This window comes from Pan paniscus, chromosome 21, assembly GCF_029289425.2.
Source record: "Pan paniscus chromosome 21, NHGRI_mPanPan1-v2.0_pri, whole genome shotgun sequence".
In the NCBI taxonomy this organism is placed as follows: Eukaryota; Metazoa; Chordata; class Mammalia; order Primates; family Hominidae; genus Pan; species Pan paniscus.
In genome coordinates this window covers 20,904,378-20,922,890 of record NC_073270.2, presented here as the reverse complement: position 1 = coordinate 20,922,890, position 18,513 = coordinate 20,904,378, and the positions used below count along the sequence as shown (strand labels likewise).

Sequence of the window (18,513 nt, the reverse complement as noted above, 5' to 3'; positions counted from 1 at the left end):
GTTGAGATGATAAAATCTGTTTTCAGCCTGACTGCTTTAGTCACTGGACGAGCATCAGCTGCTGCGGTGTCAGATCACTTCTCGAGTAGAGGTCTGCCTAGTGAGTGAGCAGGCGAACATCATCTTAATAGCCTTTGGCTCACCCAGAGTCAGGGAGAGATGAAAATAATAGGTCAGAATGCAAGTGACTTAATCACAGTCTTCCTAGAATTACCTGTTTATGTTGCATGAATGCATAAGAAAAAAATTCTGTCATGTTCCCAAGGTAGAATTGTAATAAGCATGTGCCACTGTGAAAGCTGGAAGGGAAAAAGCTATTCTCTAACAGGAGAACATAAAGATTCACTTTCTCTCCCACCCTCAACTCCACCAAAGTAAATCCTTTCGATAGTAAAAGTTTAATAATTTCTTGTGGGTTTTTCTTTAGTTAAGTCTTTCACTAACTGGATATTTTCACATATTACAGAGGAAGACACTACACATAAAATACATGGTTGGCCTATGATATAGTTATATGGCCTTTCTTTAGGAATTATGTTCTTTTCCGTCTCCAAAAAAAAAAAAACTTCAAGTTTTTTTTTTTTTTTGGCTTTTTAGAAGGGCAGGATTTAAGCAAAGCATTGTGAAGAGGAGAAAAGATCTAGGACTAACAAACAGTATAATGGTATGAACGCAGGTGACTGGGAAGAATTTACTACACGATAAGAAGGGAGCTTCTTAAGTATGCTGGACAGTGATTGCTTCAAGTGTGCATTTTTAAAATACTATGTATGGAAGTCACAATTTAATTAAACGTATCTTAAATGATGACCTTTCACAATCCTGATTTTTTTTTTTTGAGGCAGGGTCTTACTCTGTTGCCCGGGCTGGAGTGCAGTGGGACGATCTCAGCTCACTGCAACCTCCACCTCCAGGGTTCAAGCAATTCTTGTGCTTTAGCTTCTGCATAGCTGGGATGCCCAGCTAATTTTTGTATTTTTTTTTAGTATAGATTTTGGCCAGGCTGGTCTCGAACTCCTGACCTCAAGCAATCAGCCTGCCTTGGCCTCCCAAAGTACTGGGATTACAATCTGATTTAGTTTTACAAATGACTAACAAACTTCAGAAAACATTCATAGAGTCAACAATGTATTATACATCTTAGATTTATACATTTCATATATGCTTTTAAAGCTTCAATTAACAGTTCAATACAAAATTTAAAAACAAATATATGCAGCAGTGGTTCTCAGGCACAGAATTGAGGAGGAGACTGGAGCAAGTCTTTTCCCTAGCATACATACGGTGAATACTATGAACCATGAGAGTGGTATGTTTCCTTCTGACCTAGCTGCCTTTTTGATTGAATTTTGTTACAATGAACAGCTTTAATAGGTATGATATTGCTAACTGGAAACAATGAGATTTAAAATAAATTGATAACCTGTATTTTCTTGAAGTCTTTAAGACCTAAAATGATTACTTTTCTCCTAATGGAGCTCCAGAATCATCCAATGAAAATAATATTGTCCATAAAGCATCTAGAGTATCTGCCTAAGAACCACTGCCCAGGGTTATTCAATGTCTTCAGGCCTCACAGGATGAGGTAATGGTATGATGGATTTCTTCTCAGTATCCCTGGAAAGTGCTTTCCTCATATCTGTAAAGAAGCAAAGTTTAATATAAACACCCAAAAAACGTATTATATCAAATGTAAAGTGTATAGGTAAAGTTCCCATAAGAGGTTTTATCCCCTACCCCCACTTCACCATATTCTAAGCAAAATGTATTTATAAATGTCTCCCAATTGCCAAGTGTACCAGATGCTAACCAAACCTCACCCAGTATTCAGCTCACAATACACATTTTCTCGTTAGCAAAATAATATGTATGTAACAGAGTGAAACAGTAAGGTACAGAAATTAACCATTGGTTAGTTAATAGGTAAGTTAATTACTACTACTAATAGGTTGATAAAGGTAGGTTGAGGGAGATTTAAATTTTAAAGTCAAATATGATTCTTCTACATTTATTAAAATAATCAAATACTACAATCTGTAGAAAGAATGTAACTGTTTCAACTTCTTGGGGATACTGCCATGGAAGGGAGCTTACCATAAGCGTCCTCATCAGGCTCCCCGTTGCTGGCCGAATAGTACTCTATGACCGTCCTATATACACTGTAGCCCAACTGCTTGTACATGTTAACTGCAACTTGGTTAGATACTCTTACAAAGAGATCGACAAAAAATCCACCCTTTCTTTAAAAAAAAAACAAAAAAGGAAAATGTTAGAATGTGAGAAACCCTAGAAAGTAATAGATACATATTTTTTTTAAAACGTGTTTTTACCTTGCTCTGACTACTACTAAGAATGGTAGTAATAGGACCTTGTAGCTGATTACATGGTAACAGAAATTTGTATTACTTAGGATTTATGACAATTACTTTGCAGTGTAAGAAGATGACTTTATGTTTGCATGCTAGTATTTCAAAAGCAACACGTTTTCTTAAAAGATAAACTCAAGTCATTTGTTCTACAAATTCACCACCTATTACAGTTTCTCCTGTTTATGAAGTTTATATACATGGAATCATATATTCTTTTGTCTTTTGCTTCTCTCAGTCGACTAACATTTTAAGAGTCAGCTTCAAGAGTGGCTGGGCTTGTGCACAAGTCATTCACGGTCCTGTTGATACGTTTCTGGCTTTTACTATTACAAACGATGCTCCTGTGAATACTTCTGTTGAGTGTCTCACATAAGGTCTATAGCTAGGAGTCTCACTGTTGTGTCACAGGGCACATCTTCATTAGTTAATGCCAAACTGTTTTTCCAACTGGCTTGTACCAACTTACTCTTGCACAGAAGCGAGTAAGCCTCCATTCCACAGCAACAAGGCTTGGTGCATCACATGTTTTTATTTTTGCCAATCTTACAGTGTAACTATATCTCAGATTTTAATTTGTATTTCCAATTACTAACAATGCTGAATATATTTCTGTTGGTTGGCCATTTAGATTTCTCCTTCTGTATAGTACTTAAATCTTTCATACAATTTTTCCCCCGCTACAGTTCTCTATGTATTGTGAATATTCAATACTGTGTAATGTCTGCAAGTATCTTTTTCCAATTTGTGGTTTGTCTTGTCATTATCCTTATGTTATCTTTTGATAAAAAGTTACTTCACTTCAGTGAAGCTGAATATATGAATCCTTCCCTTAGCCTTTTTATGGCCTTTTTAAAAAGTTCTACACTGAGGCCACAGAGACACTCTGCCATATTATATTCAAAAGACTTCTTAGTTTTGGTTTCACATCTAGGTTTTTAATAAATCTGGAGTTGATTTGTGTATGGAATAGTGGTAATCTGGGAAATTTTTTTTTCCCATAGGGACATCCAATTGTCCAACCACCTTTACTGAAAAGTCTATCTTCATACTATTGATGTGCAGTGCCTCTTCTGTGGTATGTTGAAGTCCATATATTCTTGGGTCTGTTTCTCAAATTCTGTAACACTGGTCTAGATAACTACAGCACTAAGATATAGTCTCACTCTTTACAGTCTGATACCTGGAGGGGCACATCACCCATTTTTGTTGTTCAAGAATACCTTGTCTCTTTTTTGCTCTTTCTGTTCCTCTGTATGTTTCAGAGTCAGCTTAACAAGTACTATAAAAAATGCTTAGGATTTTGACTGCAATTACATTGGAACTGCGGTCAATTACCTGTTTTACTGTATCCTCTAATCCAGTGATAGTTTATCGCTCCACTTATCAGGGCTACTTTAATATCTCTCAAAAAAGTTTTTTAAATGTCAGAGAGGTCTTGCATAGCACTTGCTAGATTCTTAAGTACTTAATGTTTTTTCATGCTATGGCATCTTTTTCTAAATTTTACTGTTTATATATATATAAATACAATTGATTTTTATACTGACTTTCTATCCAACAACCTTGCCTACCTTTTATTAATTCTAAACATTTATTTCTAGATTCTTGTGGATTTTATATTTGTATAATCATATCTGTGCAAAATAAGTAAGTTTTGTTTCCTCTCATATGTAAATACAATTGATTTTTATACTGACTTTATATCAAACAACTTTGCCTTTTATTAATTCTAAATATTTATATTCTTATGGATTTTATATTTATATAATCATATCTGTGCAAAATAAGTTTTGTTTCCTCTCAATCCTCCTATCGTTTATTTTTTCCTGCTTTCCTGTGCTATAATTTCTAGTAAATTACTGAAGCGGGACTAACTTGTCCCTAATTTCAAAAGGAAAGCATTCAGTGTATCACTACTAAATATATTTACTACAAATTTCTTGTAGATATTTTTCAGGTTAAGGAAGTTCCCCCTTTCTATTTCCCAGTTTGCTAACAGTTTTTATCAGGAAGGAATATTGGATTTTATCAAGTTTGCTGCACTTTCTAAAATAACCAGTGTTCTCCTTTAGTGTAAAGTTGAAACCACCTTGTTCCTGATGTCATCCTATTTATGTAGTGCCAAATCCACTTTGCTAATTATTTTTCCGAGATTTTGCATCTGAGTGAGATGTTCCTCGAATTTTCCTTTCCCATATTTTGTCAAGTATTGTTATCAAGGTTATCCTGGCCTTAAAAAATAAGTTGAGGAATGTTCCCTTTTTTGGCTTGTGCAAAATAGTTTGTGTAAAAGTGACCTTTCAGTCATTATTTCTTAAATGTTTAGTAAAATTGGCCAGAGAAGCCACAGCTTTCTTCGTGAAAAGATTTTGGGCTACTGATTGAAATTCTTTAGGGCAGGGGTTGGCTTATAACCTATTTTGCTACTGCCTTCAAGCTAAGAATGGTTTTTGCAATGGTTGTTAAAAACAAAACAAAACAAAACAAAAAACTATGTAACCAAGACTTTAGGTGGCCTGTAATGCCTGAATATTTACTATCTGACCCAGAAGAAAATTGCTGATTCTTGTTCTATAGGCTTGACAAATTTCTATCTCATTGTTCTATCAATTAGAAAAAAGCATGTCTAAATCTCCCATTATAATAATAATTTGTCTATTTCTCCTTGTAGTTTTGTCAATTTGTGCATTTTTACTTTGAAATGATGTCACTTGGTATATACCATTTTAAATCGCTATTTTTTTTTTTTTTGAGATGGAGTCTCGCTCTGTTGCACAGGCTGGAGTGCAATGGCGTGATCTTGGCTCACTGTAATCTTCGCCTCCCAGGTTCAAGCAATTCTCCTGCCTCAGCCTCCCGAGTAGCTGGGATTACAGTCACGTGCTACCACACCCGGCTAATTTTTGTATTTTTAGTCGAGACGGGATTTCACCATGTTGGCCAGACTGGTCTGGAACTCCTGACCTCAAGTGATCCACCTGTCTCGGCCTCCCAAGGTGCTGGGATTACAGTCATGAGCCACCACTCCCAGACTTGTTACTTCCTTGATTAAATATTTTATCAATATGCAGTGACCCTTTTTTATGCTGGTAATAATTATTCAACTATAATTTAACTATTATTAATAAGTATTCTAACTTTCTTTTGGTTAGAATTTGCAAGGTAATTTAAAAATTTACTTTCAATCTTTCTGTATTAAAAATATTTTAATATATTTTACACATATTTCCTGTAAACAATACAGACAGCCTTTGTCTTTTAAATAGAGTCATCATAGCTGGCCGTGCATGGTAGTGGGCGCCTGTAATCCCAGCTACTCAGAGGGTGAGAGAGGAAAATCATTTGAGCCTGGGAGGCAGACGTTGCAGTGAGCCGAGATCACGCCACTGCACTCCAGCCTGAGCAACAGAGCAAGACCCCATCTCCAAAACTAATAATAAATAAATAAAGTCCTAAGTCCATTAACGTTTACTGTTGTAATTACTGACAATATTTGGATTCTGGGCTACCATTTTATTTCATGCATTTTGTTTTGCTGGTTTAATTTCCTTTTTCTCTTTTTTGGAGTTGACTTCTATCATTCAATTTTTCTTCTCCTCTACTTGTTTGGTTTCTATTTTTAATGTATACATTGTATGCACTATGTATACATGTATATAGTGTATATAAGCATATGTATATGTATCATGTATGTGTATATGTATATATATGCCTACAAATAAAGATTACTTAAATCTTAGCAACTAGTCTAAAATAATGAAGGCTTAGAAACTGGAAGGGAAGAGAGCTTAGTGGTCTTCTACTCAGAGGGAGAATCTATCATACAAATACCCTAAATTATATGTGCAAGGTCATAGCTAGTTATGACCTGCTTTTTTTTATTATTATTATACTTTAAGTTCTGGGATACACGTGCAGAACGTGCAGGTTTGTTACATAGGTATACGCGTGCCATGGTGGTTTGCTGCACCCATCAACTCGTCATCTACATTAGGTATTTATCCTAATTCTATCCCTCCCTTAGACCCCCACCCCCGACAGGCCCTGGTGTGTGATGTTCACCTCCCTGTGTCCATGTGTTCTCATTGAACAACCCACTTTCTAACTCCCCGTTCACTATACAATAATGCCAAATACTTTTTTTCAACATAATGCCATTAATAAATGTGTGTAAACTATAATCATGCTAAAATTTTCTTCCCTTCTTTGTTTGGTCTAGAGAGAACTTTAAAAAATCTTAAAGATTAGCACCGACTTCTTTTTCAGCTAACACAATTTCTTCTCTGAATGAGTTTGAGCTCCTTTGCCTCTAATTTGGCTTGAAGTCTTTGTCAGGCCACAGTTACTTCTTTAAAACTTGCCTTTATTAAATCTAATAATTCAGTAGAAATTAAGCTCAAGAACCCTTCTCAGCAACTATTCTCTTTCCTACCACACTTTTAGGAAATTACAGTGGAGAAAGAAATGGCAGCTTGACAACAGGTGAAGCTTCTACAAACATCTCTCTTCTAGAATGAAGATACGAGGAGGGGCCTTCTCTTCTATTTATTGTATTACTTTTATCTCCAGTAATGAAGAGGTTTGATATATACAACACGTCCCTTAAAAAAAAAAAAAAAAAGATGCCATGCTGGCAGTTCGCAAACTGTGCACTCAGGTGCCCTAAAGTGTCCCAAACTCATACAGCCACCAAAGGATATTTCGAATGTTCAGGGAAAACAGCAAAACCTTACATGTCAGATATTGGCAAACTAGTTTGAAGTAGTTCACAAATTCAACGTAAGATCATGCTACATTCCTCTTAATGACATAATATTTCTATGAAGCTGAGTTTCTGGCAGTTGCTGTGATTAAAAAAAATACTAGATGAAAATCAATATGAAACAGGAATGCAGGTGGTTCTGCCAAGTCATTTAATGTCCAACAGGTGCACACATCTCATTAGTAGCTAGCCACAGTTATTTAAGAATGAAATGAAAGTATTTCTTCTTTCAATTTATTTTTTTTCTAAATGGCTATTAGCTGTTAGGCTATAAATACTTATTAAACAGAATATAACTGCTTAAGACTGAACTATTTTCTTTTGGCCGAGGAGCACTGCTAAAAATTTATTCAGATGCCAAGGCAATGGTAACAGATTTTAGGAATGTGTGCCACCGTGGCAGGAACACTAAGAGAAACCTCGAGAGCTAGCCTTTGGAACTGATTCCACCAATTCCTCGGCTTATAGGCCTACAGCGGGTCACTACAACACTTTGCCTTAATTTCCTCAATGGCAAAATAGAAACAATATCACTTTGACTATGTGACAGAATTGTTCTAAGGACTACTGGAGATGGAAGATGAAATTCCTGTGAACTGTAAAGCATGACAGTTATTCAGCCTGAAGGGGAAGAAAATGGTGAGGGGTCCACAAATCACTAAGTGTATTTGAACAACTGAATCTCACCTTTCTGAAATCTCCTCTAGTAACTCCATAAGTTTAGCAGCCAAACCAAGGCGTCGAAATTCTGGGGCAACAGACAGAGCTGTGACGTGCCCGTGCCATTCTTCCCTAGCTACTGAGCCTTCTGCTTTACCCATAACTGCCAACAACAACAAAAATCACATTCAGTAACTAGACATTGATTTACACATAAATATAGAATTACTGTTCAGTATGTTTTTATTACAAAGGAAACTAATAACGAAGTTTTTAAGTACCACCTGAGGTCATCCAGCTAACAGTTAGTGCTTCTATTTGAAATTCACTTGTAAATGTAACACTATATGTTACATTTAGAATAGTTCTAAAATCAGAATTAGAACAAAAAAGAATGATATACTTAAAACACAACTAATTTTGAAAAAAAAAAACCAGAGTATGTATTTTTTCAAATATCTGCATTTCATATGGGTGTGGGTATATGTGGGTACATGTGGATGTACACATATAGTTCAGAGCTAAAGGTTCTGTTAGTAATGCTAATTCAATGAGGATGCTATGATGCCTGCATTATGTACTAAATAAACCATGTAGAAATTTAACAAAAGTATAGAATGAAAGATTTTTTTTTTTTTTTGAGACGGAGTCTCACTGTGTCACCCAGGCTGGAGTGCAGTGGCATGATCTCAGCCCACGGCAAGTTCTGCCTCCGGGGTTCAAGTGATTCTCCCGCCTCAGCTTCCTGAGTAGCTGGGATTATAGGCACGCGATACCACGCCCAGCTAATTTTTTGTATTTTTAGTAGAGGCAGGCTTTCACCATTTGGCCAGGCCGATCTTGAACTCCTGACCTCAAAGGATCTGCCTGCCTTGGCCTCCCAAAGTGTTGGGATTACAGGCGTGAGCCACTGTACCTGGCCTTAGAATGAAAGATTTTTTTTTTTTCTTAGAATGAAAGATTTAAGAAGACTAAGACCATGTCTGTCTGGTTCACTGCCGTTATTGCCTGGGCCTAGCACAGTGCCCAAAACAGAGATCAGTAAGTTCTTGAATTGTTGAAGAGGAAATAAAATTACAAGCATCATGATTATATTCCAATTCTGCAGTCTAAAGCAATCAGTTGAAATCTATATTAAAATCTTTACCTACTCCACAAAATACTAGTGGTATTATACTTACTATAACCCATTAATTCTCCACCAGGTGCCTCTGCAACAATGAAATACTCTGGCCAGTGGGCGAGGTATTGTAGGTAGAAAGGAATCCCATACTAGAGTCCTGTTAAGGAGTGTGAAAAGTAATGGACAGTAAAAAGTTCTTCATTAAGGGATATTGTAAAAAAAGTTTCCTTTAAAAAGTATACTGTTACTTTATCCCCAGCTCTGTATGAGTCCTATAATCATACATACCATTACATGAAATATTTAGGTTATCACTGATTTTTAACAAAATTGCCTGGACATATAGCCTCAAGTGTGGAATGGTGATAGCACTGTCTAATAGAAAGCAGAGAATCAGGACCCCAAAGTTCTACAGTCTACTTCTCTACTGACCATACCATATCTAAGTCTCTCCATTTATCACCTGATATTGTTTGTTTGCGGTCTGCCTCCTCTTAGTCTATGAATATCATGTTCCCTCTGTCCCTGGTGCCTGGTACGCAGTAGATGCTTAATACACTGATGCTTACATAATTGCACTGAAAAATTAATGGCTAGTTCCTACTTTGACTTCAGCTATGAGACTGTGAAAATAACTTTACAACCTAAGTCCTTCCAGAGCCAACTTAATTACCCAGTTTTTCCTCTCCACTGATTCAAATCCTGCATTTCTAGTAATGCAGATAAAAGCTGACTTAAGGAATCAACTATGTTAACAGTAAATGCCTGAATAATTTGCTCATGACTTCACTCTTCAACCTTGGGATATCCTTACTGACATGTAATCATTCCTACATTTCTCTTCTTCTTTTTACTCTGTCCTTTAATGGATGAAAATATATTTCTTGTTAGTATAAACTTTCTGATGGCAATTTATCAGAGGACACCATCAATCATACATAAATATATTTTTTAAGTTCCTGGAAAACCTGTTCCGTGCGAAATTCTTCAAAATCTCCTCTGAAGGACCATCATTATTTTGAATACTCCTCAAATACAACCCTTAACATGGCAGGACAGCCAGTCTTCCTGCCGGCCAGCCACTGACATATACCACAACCATCTCTTCTGTGGCTAACAGAGGAGTCCCAGACACCCCTCCCTCCCATCGACCTCTAGGACCTAACAGGTTACTTTCAAATATAGGCTCACCTGGATTATGGGACTTTCACTGCAAATTTTAAATGTCACTGGAAGCACACCATATAAACGGATTTGCATCCTAAAATCCTTCCTTCCTATATAGTGAAACTTTTGTCATTCAAAATTCTTCAAAAATCTTAAAAGTGGTGATATCATTAGTCATAATTTTAAAAATCCAGATGAACACTGCAGAGATTTTTTGCTTTTCCCATTCAGTTTTGTTTCTGATAGGTAGTCCTGTTGCTGCCTGTACCTGTAAGTTAATTTTTACTGCTGTATAGTATTTCTTTATGTGAAGAGACACCTTAAATAGCCTGTATCCTGACAATGGACACCTGGGTCATTTCCAGTTTCTCAAAAAAATGTTTGAAATCCTTCTTCAGTACAGCTTAATTTACTTAACCATCTCCTGATTGTTGTGTGTGAATCTTATTCCAAATGCTTAGTAACTCTCCTGCAATAAATAATTTTTGTAATGGTATAACTCAGGGGTTAGCAAACTTTTTCTGTAAAAGGCCAAATAGTCAACATCCTAGGCTTTGTGGGCCATACAGTCCCTGCTGAACTACTCAAACTGCAAAAGCCACAGAAAAAAATATAAATTAATCAGCGTGGTGTCCCAATAACATTTTATTTACAAAAACAGGCAGTGGGCCAGATTTGGCCTATGGGCCTTATTTTGTCAACCACTGACAAACTGCCTCTATTTCTTCTTATTTTCAGCTTTCAGGAAATGGAATTACTATTTCCAAAGTGCCTTCTGGAAAGATAATAGCAATTTATATTGTCACTAGCAATTTATGAGAATGTTCCTCTCACCTCACCATCATCAGCACTGAGGTTTATCATTTTTTAAAATTTTGGCTGATACATAAAATATGGCATCTCATTTTGGTTTTAGTTTACATGTCTTTTGACTGATGAGACTGAACTCTTAACACGTTCATTAAGCTCCTATATGCCCTCTTTTGATAAATTACTGGTTAGCAGAACCCTCCTACCCACCTACAGTAGATACAGAGCATAACCCAGAATCCGAACTTTGTGTTGTAAGCCACTAGAGATGTGGGGTTATCTGTTACAGCAGCATAACCAGAGTATCCTATCTTCACATCTTGGCCCCATTTTTCCATTAGGACAATAATAGACACTGTTCATTGTTACCTCAAAGCCTTTCTTCACTTTAGTAACAAGTCCCAATTTATAAAGCAGGGCACATTTCTGGACTCTAGATAGGATTCGGTAGACAGGTGAAGCATGAAACAGGTGCTGGTCAATGAGACAGAGCGGGCCTGTGTGGCATTTCCCAAAGGTACTCTCCTTTTTTTTTTCTTTGAGACGGAGTCTCGCTCTACATGTAGCCCAGGCTGGAGTGCAGTGGCGCGATCTCGGCTCACTGCAACCTCTGCCTCCCGGGTCCTGGTTCAAGCGATTCTCCTGCCTCAGCCTCCTAAGTAGCTGGGATTACGGAGTGAGCCACCACGGCTGGCTAATTCTTATATTTTTACTAGAGACGGACGGGGTTTCACCATGTTGGCCAGGCTGGTCTTGAACGCCTGACCTCGTGATCTGCCTGCCTTGGCCTCCCAAAGTGCTGGGAGTACAGGCCCAAAGGTACTCTTAAAAGGGAAGAACACCCTCACCTCCCCCTCTGCTGATTCTGCTGCCGGAAACATGGCTGTGATGCTGTTTGCTGTGGCAGCATCTGGAACAAGGTTACGGCCACCCTGGGAGTGGTAGAGTGCTTAAACTGCAAAGAGCCTGGCTGTTGGTGTCTTCATGGAAGCATCACCTGCCTGGGACTGCTTATCTCCAGACTTTGTTCACACTGGAGACTATGCAGCCACCTTGCTGAAGTCACTGTGCTTTCTGGTGAATACAGCCATGCTGACTCCTGAGGGGCAAGGTTGGCAGGGGAGCTATGATGTTACAGATTTCTACCAAGTCATGATATTAACAGTTTGTCAGCAGATCTAAGACAACTCTTGTTCTCAGTTTCACTTTTTAAAATTGCTTTCAGTGTTGCTTATGATGTTTCCTGACCTACAAGTTTTTAAACTTTTCAGTACTCCTCTGTGTTTTCCTTTCATTTCTCTGTTTTCTTTATTCTCAGTAAATCTTCAACTTTTTTTTTTTGTAAAAAAGGATACAGTTTCTGTAAGTGGATCCAAGTTACTGAAAGAAACAAGAGAAATGTCTCTAGTAAGCAGCGTTTACAATAACCAGTTGAAATAAGCCTGCTAAAGCTAACAATAATATGCCACAAGGAAAACAAAACATGTTTCATCAACAACTTTAAGGCCAACTTTAGGGCTGAGGCAGATGATTTAATCTACCTAATAGCCATAATAAGCTGTCACAGCAACTATTAAGGTGTTTACATATGTTTTCACTTAACTGCTACTTGCTTCTTTAAAATTCAAGTTAATAAATCTACATCTTGTGTTTTCTAAGTGGCAATAAATTGCTAATGGAACTGGAGACCAACTAGGGATGTATCTCGCAGAGACAGAAGGTCAAACTCGCCCGCTGCAGCATCCAACCCCATGGATCCTCCCTGCCTGTGTCTGGGTCTTCCCTGACAATTGCTCCTTTATTCCACCCTCTAAATGTGGTCACTCCCACCACTCGGTTTTTGCTCCCCACTCCTATTCTACACTCCCACCTCCCTGTCCCCACTTCCCCATTCCTATGTGTTCAATCACGTGTTCTCAGTGGATGCCTCCCAGCCTGGCTCCGATGCTGTGGGCAGCTCACCAGCACATCCCAGCACACCATTCCCAAATCTGCATTCTGAAAACCCATCTCCATCCCCTCACTTCCCTAGTCAATTAATGGAGCCACTATTTTGTCAGGTTCAAAACCAGCTACTTTTCAACTGTTCTCTTCCGATTTCTAGTCAAATTCTCCTTTGAGACCCATAACGATGCTAGTCATATCATATTTCTGTAGTCCAGCAGTTCTTAAACTGTTTGGTTTCAGAACTCCTTTACACTAAAAAGTTACTGAAGACTCCAGAGAACTTTTGTTTATACGGGTAATATCTACTGAGATTTAAAAATTTTAAATATTCACTCAAAAATAATAAATCAATTACACGTTAACACAAATACCTTTACCAAAAAAATCACTATACTTCCGAAAACAAAAAACAAAATCCAGTGACAACAATGGCATTGTTTTAACAATTCTGCAACGTCCTGCTTAAAAGACAACGGGATTCTCAAGCATTTGTTATGCTTGCTGCTGAAAGATCACACCTTGGGAAGCTCCACTGTGTACTTGTGAGGGAATGACAGTGGAAAAGATGAAAAACCTTCTTAATACATCATGAAGATAGCTCTAACCTCACACAACACCTGAAACAATCTTGGGGACCCCAAACCCTGGCCCACTCCTTGAGAATCACTGCTCTAATACAGTGCAGGGAGTCACTCCACCACACCTTTCGACGACTGGACTGCTTTATCTCCTCTTGTCTGCCCACCCGCACCCTCACCTCCAGCCCCGCCATCTCAGGGGCTTCCTATCTCATCACTAAGAAGAGAAAACAGGAAGAAGAAGTCTTCGCCAGAGTCCCCCCCCCCACCGAACCCACGCACACAGGCATCTGCACCCATATGCTACTTGCTCTCCTGTCAATAGGCACGGAGTGCGGGCGAGAGACCCCCTCAGTACTCAGGACCCTCCTCCTGCAATTCTCTTTCCCTCCTGCATCTGCATCTTCAATTTCTCTTTCCTGGAAGAAATGTACAAATATGATGTGCACTGAGCCATCAGCTACTCTTGAACAGCTTCCCACTCCTGGGACAGCCTGAAATGCTGTCTTCACTCAGCTTCTGAGACCATGGGGTTCTCCTCTCACCTCACTGAGCCACACGATCTCCTTTACTTGAACACTTGATGCCCTAAGGCGCCATCTTACAGACTCTTAGCCTTTTTTTCTACACTTGTGCTGACCCCCAAATTTCCATGTTTAGCTCAGACCTAATCTTGAGACGCCCATGCCCAGATGCCTTCCTGGCCCCTCCACCTGGGTTTCTTGGTGCACTTGGCAGAGAAGCTCAGGTCTTACGATGGCCTCTCCAGGCCCTGCCCTTCTAACTCTCTGCTGTTATCCCCTTACCCTCCCATGCTCACTCTGTACCAGCCATGCGGCCTGCCTCCTATTTGAAACAGGGGTGTCTTCACTTACTGTTCCCTCTATCTGGAAGCTCCCCTGGCCCCCAGTGTTCATGTAACTCATTCCTAACTTCCCCAGGTCTTTCTTCAAGGGCAGTCTCCCTGAACCCCCAAACTAAAGCTGAATCCCCACTCACTTCCAGCTTTCCTTCCCTGCTTCTATTTTCCTTTGTAACTGAACACTAAGTTCCACATGACTCCCCGCACTGTGATTCCCAAGGTGTGGGCCAGGATTTGAGGGGGTCCCCAAAATTGTTTCAGGTGTTCTATGAAGTCACAGCTACTTTATGATACATTAAGGTGTTTAGAGGGGAAAATCTACATTCTATAAAGACATCTTTTTGTTTATGTCTTGTTCACTGCTGTGTCTCTAGAACTGGCACACAGTAGGCACTCAAATATTTTTCCAAGAATAAAATATGTGTTAAATTAATTGCAGTGTTCTACATCCATGGATTATTTCAATTCCAACTGCATCATCTAATCTGAGTCATTCTCAGAGTTTTCTACCAAAATGCCCTAATCAAAGAGGCAAGTAAATACAAAAAAATGGGAACCAGGTGTGGTGGCTCACACTTGTAATTCCAGCACTTTGGAAGGATTAGGTGGGAGAATCACTTGAGCCTGGGAGTTCCAGACCAACCCGGGTAACAAAACAAGACCCTGTCTCTACAAAAAAATTTAAAAATTAGGGGGGTGTGGCAGCACGTGCCTGTAGTCCCAACTACTCGGGAGGCTGAGGCAGGAGGATTGCCTGGGCCTGGGAGCTTGAGACTAAAGTGACCTAGGATTGTGCCACTGCACTCCTGTCTGGGCGACAGAGCGAGACCCTGTCTCAAAAAATAAAAGAAAATGGGGAATAAGTGGAGTTCCCCTACTGGCACCTTCTGAAGAGGCCACATGATTCTCTGAAATCTAATATTTTCTTGCAAGTGTTCCTGTGTATTTTCTTTCTATTCATTTCCATGTAAAACTGTTGTCCTTTCCTAGATCTTCAGTTAAAACTGATTCTCCATGAGGCTCCGCCTTTTCTTGAAGCTTCAAGGCACCCGGTCACCTCCCATGCTGCACCTCCCAAACTGAAGCCTCTGTCAAGTCATCATCTCTGGGCCACTGCCAAGGCCTCCTGAATGGCTTACCTGCCCAGTTTACCTGCTGTCATCACATGACAGCCCACAGAGCTCAGTGGTTAAGAATTTGAATCCATCACCTGGATTCTACAGTGAACACTTTGCTACACTGGCTTCATCATTTCTCTCTGCCCACCTATCAATCCTAGATCCACTTTTAAAAACAACAGGGCAGTACGTGAAAACGAAAAACCAAGTGGTTCCGATTCAAGGGTCAGGAGGATAGAAAGGACTATGGGATGAGATGGCTGGGAACACTTTAAAGAGAAGGGTGAGCCTCTCCAGAGGCTCCAGGTGGGTTAAGACCCACTCCAGAGCAGTGGATCGCAAACGGAATGTGCGTTTCTAACATGGTCCCCTGACCACAGGCACCAAGTCTTTCAGAACCACTGCTCCAGAGCCAATATCCTTGGATGAAGTTCCTTGCTTTACTCATTCTCACCTGGGCCAATTCACTTGTGCTTGCCATGCCTTGGTTTACTCATACACAAAATGGGGGTGACAGCACCTCAAAGAATCGTGAGGATTAACTGGATTATTACGTGGGCACTCAGAACAATGCAGGGAACAGTGAGTTCAACACAAGTCACCGTAGCTACCAGACTGGCCCGACAGAAAATTCTTTCCACAGGATCAAGTCTAAACCCCTCCTGTTTCACCCATTTCTTCCTGACTGCTCAGTGACAGAAACCAGCCACTAGATTCGCACTGATCCCAGTTGTCTCACCGCACTTCAAGTTTCCCCACTTTCATGCCCCGCTCCTTCTCCGGAACTTCCTTCTTCCTCACTTACCAATGTGTTATCCATCTTCAAGGCTCACCCCCTCTTTGAAATGTTCCCAGCCATCTTATCCCATAGTTCTTTCCATCTTCCTGACACTTGAATCGGAACCACTTGGTCCTTAGTTTTCACATACCGCCCTGTTGTTTTTTTAAAGTGGATCCAGGACTGATAGATGGCAAGGAAGGAGAGATACCAGTGTAGCAAAATGTTAACGGCAGAATCCAGGAAAAGTGTCTATAAAAGCACATGGTGAAATTCCTCCAACTTTTCTAAATGTGTGGGAATCTTCATAATAAAATGTTTTCTTAAAAAAAAAAATTGGTACCTGCAAATCAGAGGTCTGGCCTTAACTCGAATCCAAAGAAACTGCATCCAGGGCTCTGGGCACAGCGAGCCTCCCCTAAGATCTGCCGTGACTCCTCACAGAGGAAAGGTGTGTACACCGGGGTGCGCAGCTACAGTAACTAAACTTGCAAACACTAACCATGACTGAGACAGCATCTGCTGCAGGGGACACAGTGATCAGTGTCATTTCATTTGGATACAATTTAACCACGGCCACCAGGTGGGCTTCACGATGTACACATCCCAACAGCTGCTGACCAGCTTCCGATCCTCGCAAGCCCCCTCTGCGGCCCGGCCTTCGGCGGTGCCCACTGCCCAGAAGAGGCGCGGCCCGGCCACGAGCCAGCAAGCAGTAGGGCAGGGCGAGAAGCCCAGGTCGTGGGCTCCAGGCCGCGTCTCCAGCTCGCCCCATCACCCCAGCGCCTCCTGACAGCGACCACGAGCGGAGGCCCGAGCGCTGCCCCAGAACCTGCGAGCTCGCAGGGTCCAGAGACAAAGTTTGAGCACCTCGGCCAAGGTCGCCAAGGCCGGCGTGCGTCGACTCCAGGCCCACCTCTCCCTGGACCCTGTGGCCCCAGGGAGGCGCCCGCGTCGGCCGGCGGGGGGTGGTTCTCGCGGGTCCCCGCCCGGGCTTGGGGTCCGGCCGGGAAGGCGCGGCTGGGGCCGGAGCTGGCGGGGCCGGGAAGCGAGGCCCGGCCAGAAGCGGCTGGCCCTAGGCGCGTGTCACTCACATGTTGTTGAAGCGGAACAGGTCGTCGCAGGTGAAGGCCCGTAGCGTGGTCATCGCGCCGCCGCCGCTTCCGAAGACCGTTCGCCAAGACCCCGCGCCCGCCCTGCCGGAAGTCTCCCGGAGCGCGGCCGCCGCGGAACCGAGCGAGACGGGGTACTGCTTCCGGGCTACGAGTTGCTCGGCAACGACAGCAGCAAAGCAGCTTCCTCTGGCGGCCGGCGGCGGGAATTGCCAGGTCGCTCCTGTAAGGCCTCCGGGGCTGTGGCTGCCGAGAACCTCGGAACCCCTCCCAGGCAGCGGCTGCAGAAAGCAGGCGGCGACACCTGGGAAGGAAAAGAAGCTGCTGGTGATGCGGAAACCCAAGCAGAAGAGCGGAGTTCGCAGCCACCCGGTGCTGCAGAGTAAATGAGGAATGGGAGAATTTATGACCCAGAATCACTTGTCCCAGTGTTGCGAGTTGCAGATGTCATCTTAAAATGTCAATACCACGTTTAAAAACAAAAAGAAGGCCGGGCGCGGTGGCTCACGCCTGTAATCCCAACACTGGGAGGCCAAGGCGGGCAGTTCGAGACCAACCTGGCCAACATGGCGAAACCCCCTCTCTACTAAAAAAAAAAAAAAAAAAAAAAAAGGAAAGAAATAAAAATTAGCTGGGCGTGGTGGCACGCGCCTCTAATCCCAGCTACTTGGAGGCTGAGGCAGGAGAATCGCATGAACCCAGGAGGCGGAGGTTGCAGTGAGCCGAGATCTCGCCACTGCACTCCAGCCTGGGCGACAGAGCTAGACTTGGTCTCAAAAATAAATAATAAATAAATAAAAGCAAAACGAAATGTAAAATTGATTTTGATAGTACGCTTTATTTTACCCATTTATTTTTCCTATTTGGGAAAAATATTTTTCCCTGACCCCAGTTTATTATACCCGAAATATCATTTCAACATGTAACCAATCAATACTCAACATGTAATCAATCAATAAAAAAAGTAATGTGATATGTTACATTCTTTTTTGCAAAGACTTTGAAATCCGGTGTGTATCTTACATTTGCAGTGCATTTCAATCTGAGAGAGCAGCTGTCATCGGAAATGCTTGTTCTCTATTTAGATTTCATCAATGTATGGTTAAAAAGCAGATTCTCATATCCAAGCGGTTCCAAATATACTGTTTTCAAATCGCTGAATCAAACATCAGTTTTTAAATTTAAAGTAGTTAAAATTAAAAGTTAAAAATTCCTTTATTCAGACCA

At 41.0% G+C, this 18,513-nt stretch overlaps 1 protein-coding gene across 1 annotated transcript; it reads right to left on the bottom strand.

Annotated features, from left to right (window-relative positions):
* Positions 1-1,115: 1,115 nt before the first annotated feature.
* Positions 1,116-17,397, bottom strand: NAA20 (N-alpha-acetyltransferase 20, NatB catalytic subunit). The gene is made up of 6 exons (XM_003810623.5): positions 17,269-17,397; positions 12,247-12,271; positions 8,973-9,063; positions 7,819-7,954; positions 2,095-2,240; positions 1,116-1,639 (listed from the first exon to the last, which is right to left on the bottom strand). The coding sequence occupies exons 1-6, from the start codon at positions 17,319-17,321 to the stop codon at positions 1,554-1,556; spliced, it is 537 nt and encodes a 178-aa protein (XP_003810671.1). The 5' UTR covers positions 17,322-17,397; the 3' UTR covers positions 1,116-1,553.
* Positions 17,398-18,513: the final 1,116 nt, after the last annotated feature.

What these genes read in the sequence shown, in the direction of transcription:
- NAA20 (XM_003810623.5), bottom strand. Translation starts at nt 17,321, where the DNA reads ATGACCACGCTACGGGCCTTCACCTGCGACGACCTGTTCCGCTTCAAC. An exon ending in CTGTTCCGCTTCAACAACAT is followed by an intron (nt 12,272 to 17,268) that starts GTGAGTGACACG and finishes TGTTTCTTTCAG; the next exon opens with TAACTTGGATCCACTTACAG. An exon ending in GCCTGATGAGGACGCTTATG is followed by an intron (nt 1,640 to 2,094) that starts GTAAGCTCCCTT and finishes GCTTCTTTACAG; the next exon opens with ATATGAGGAAAGCACTTTCC.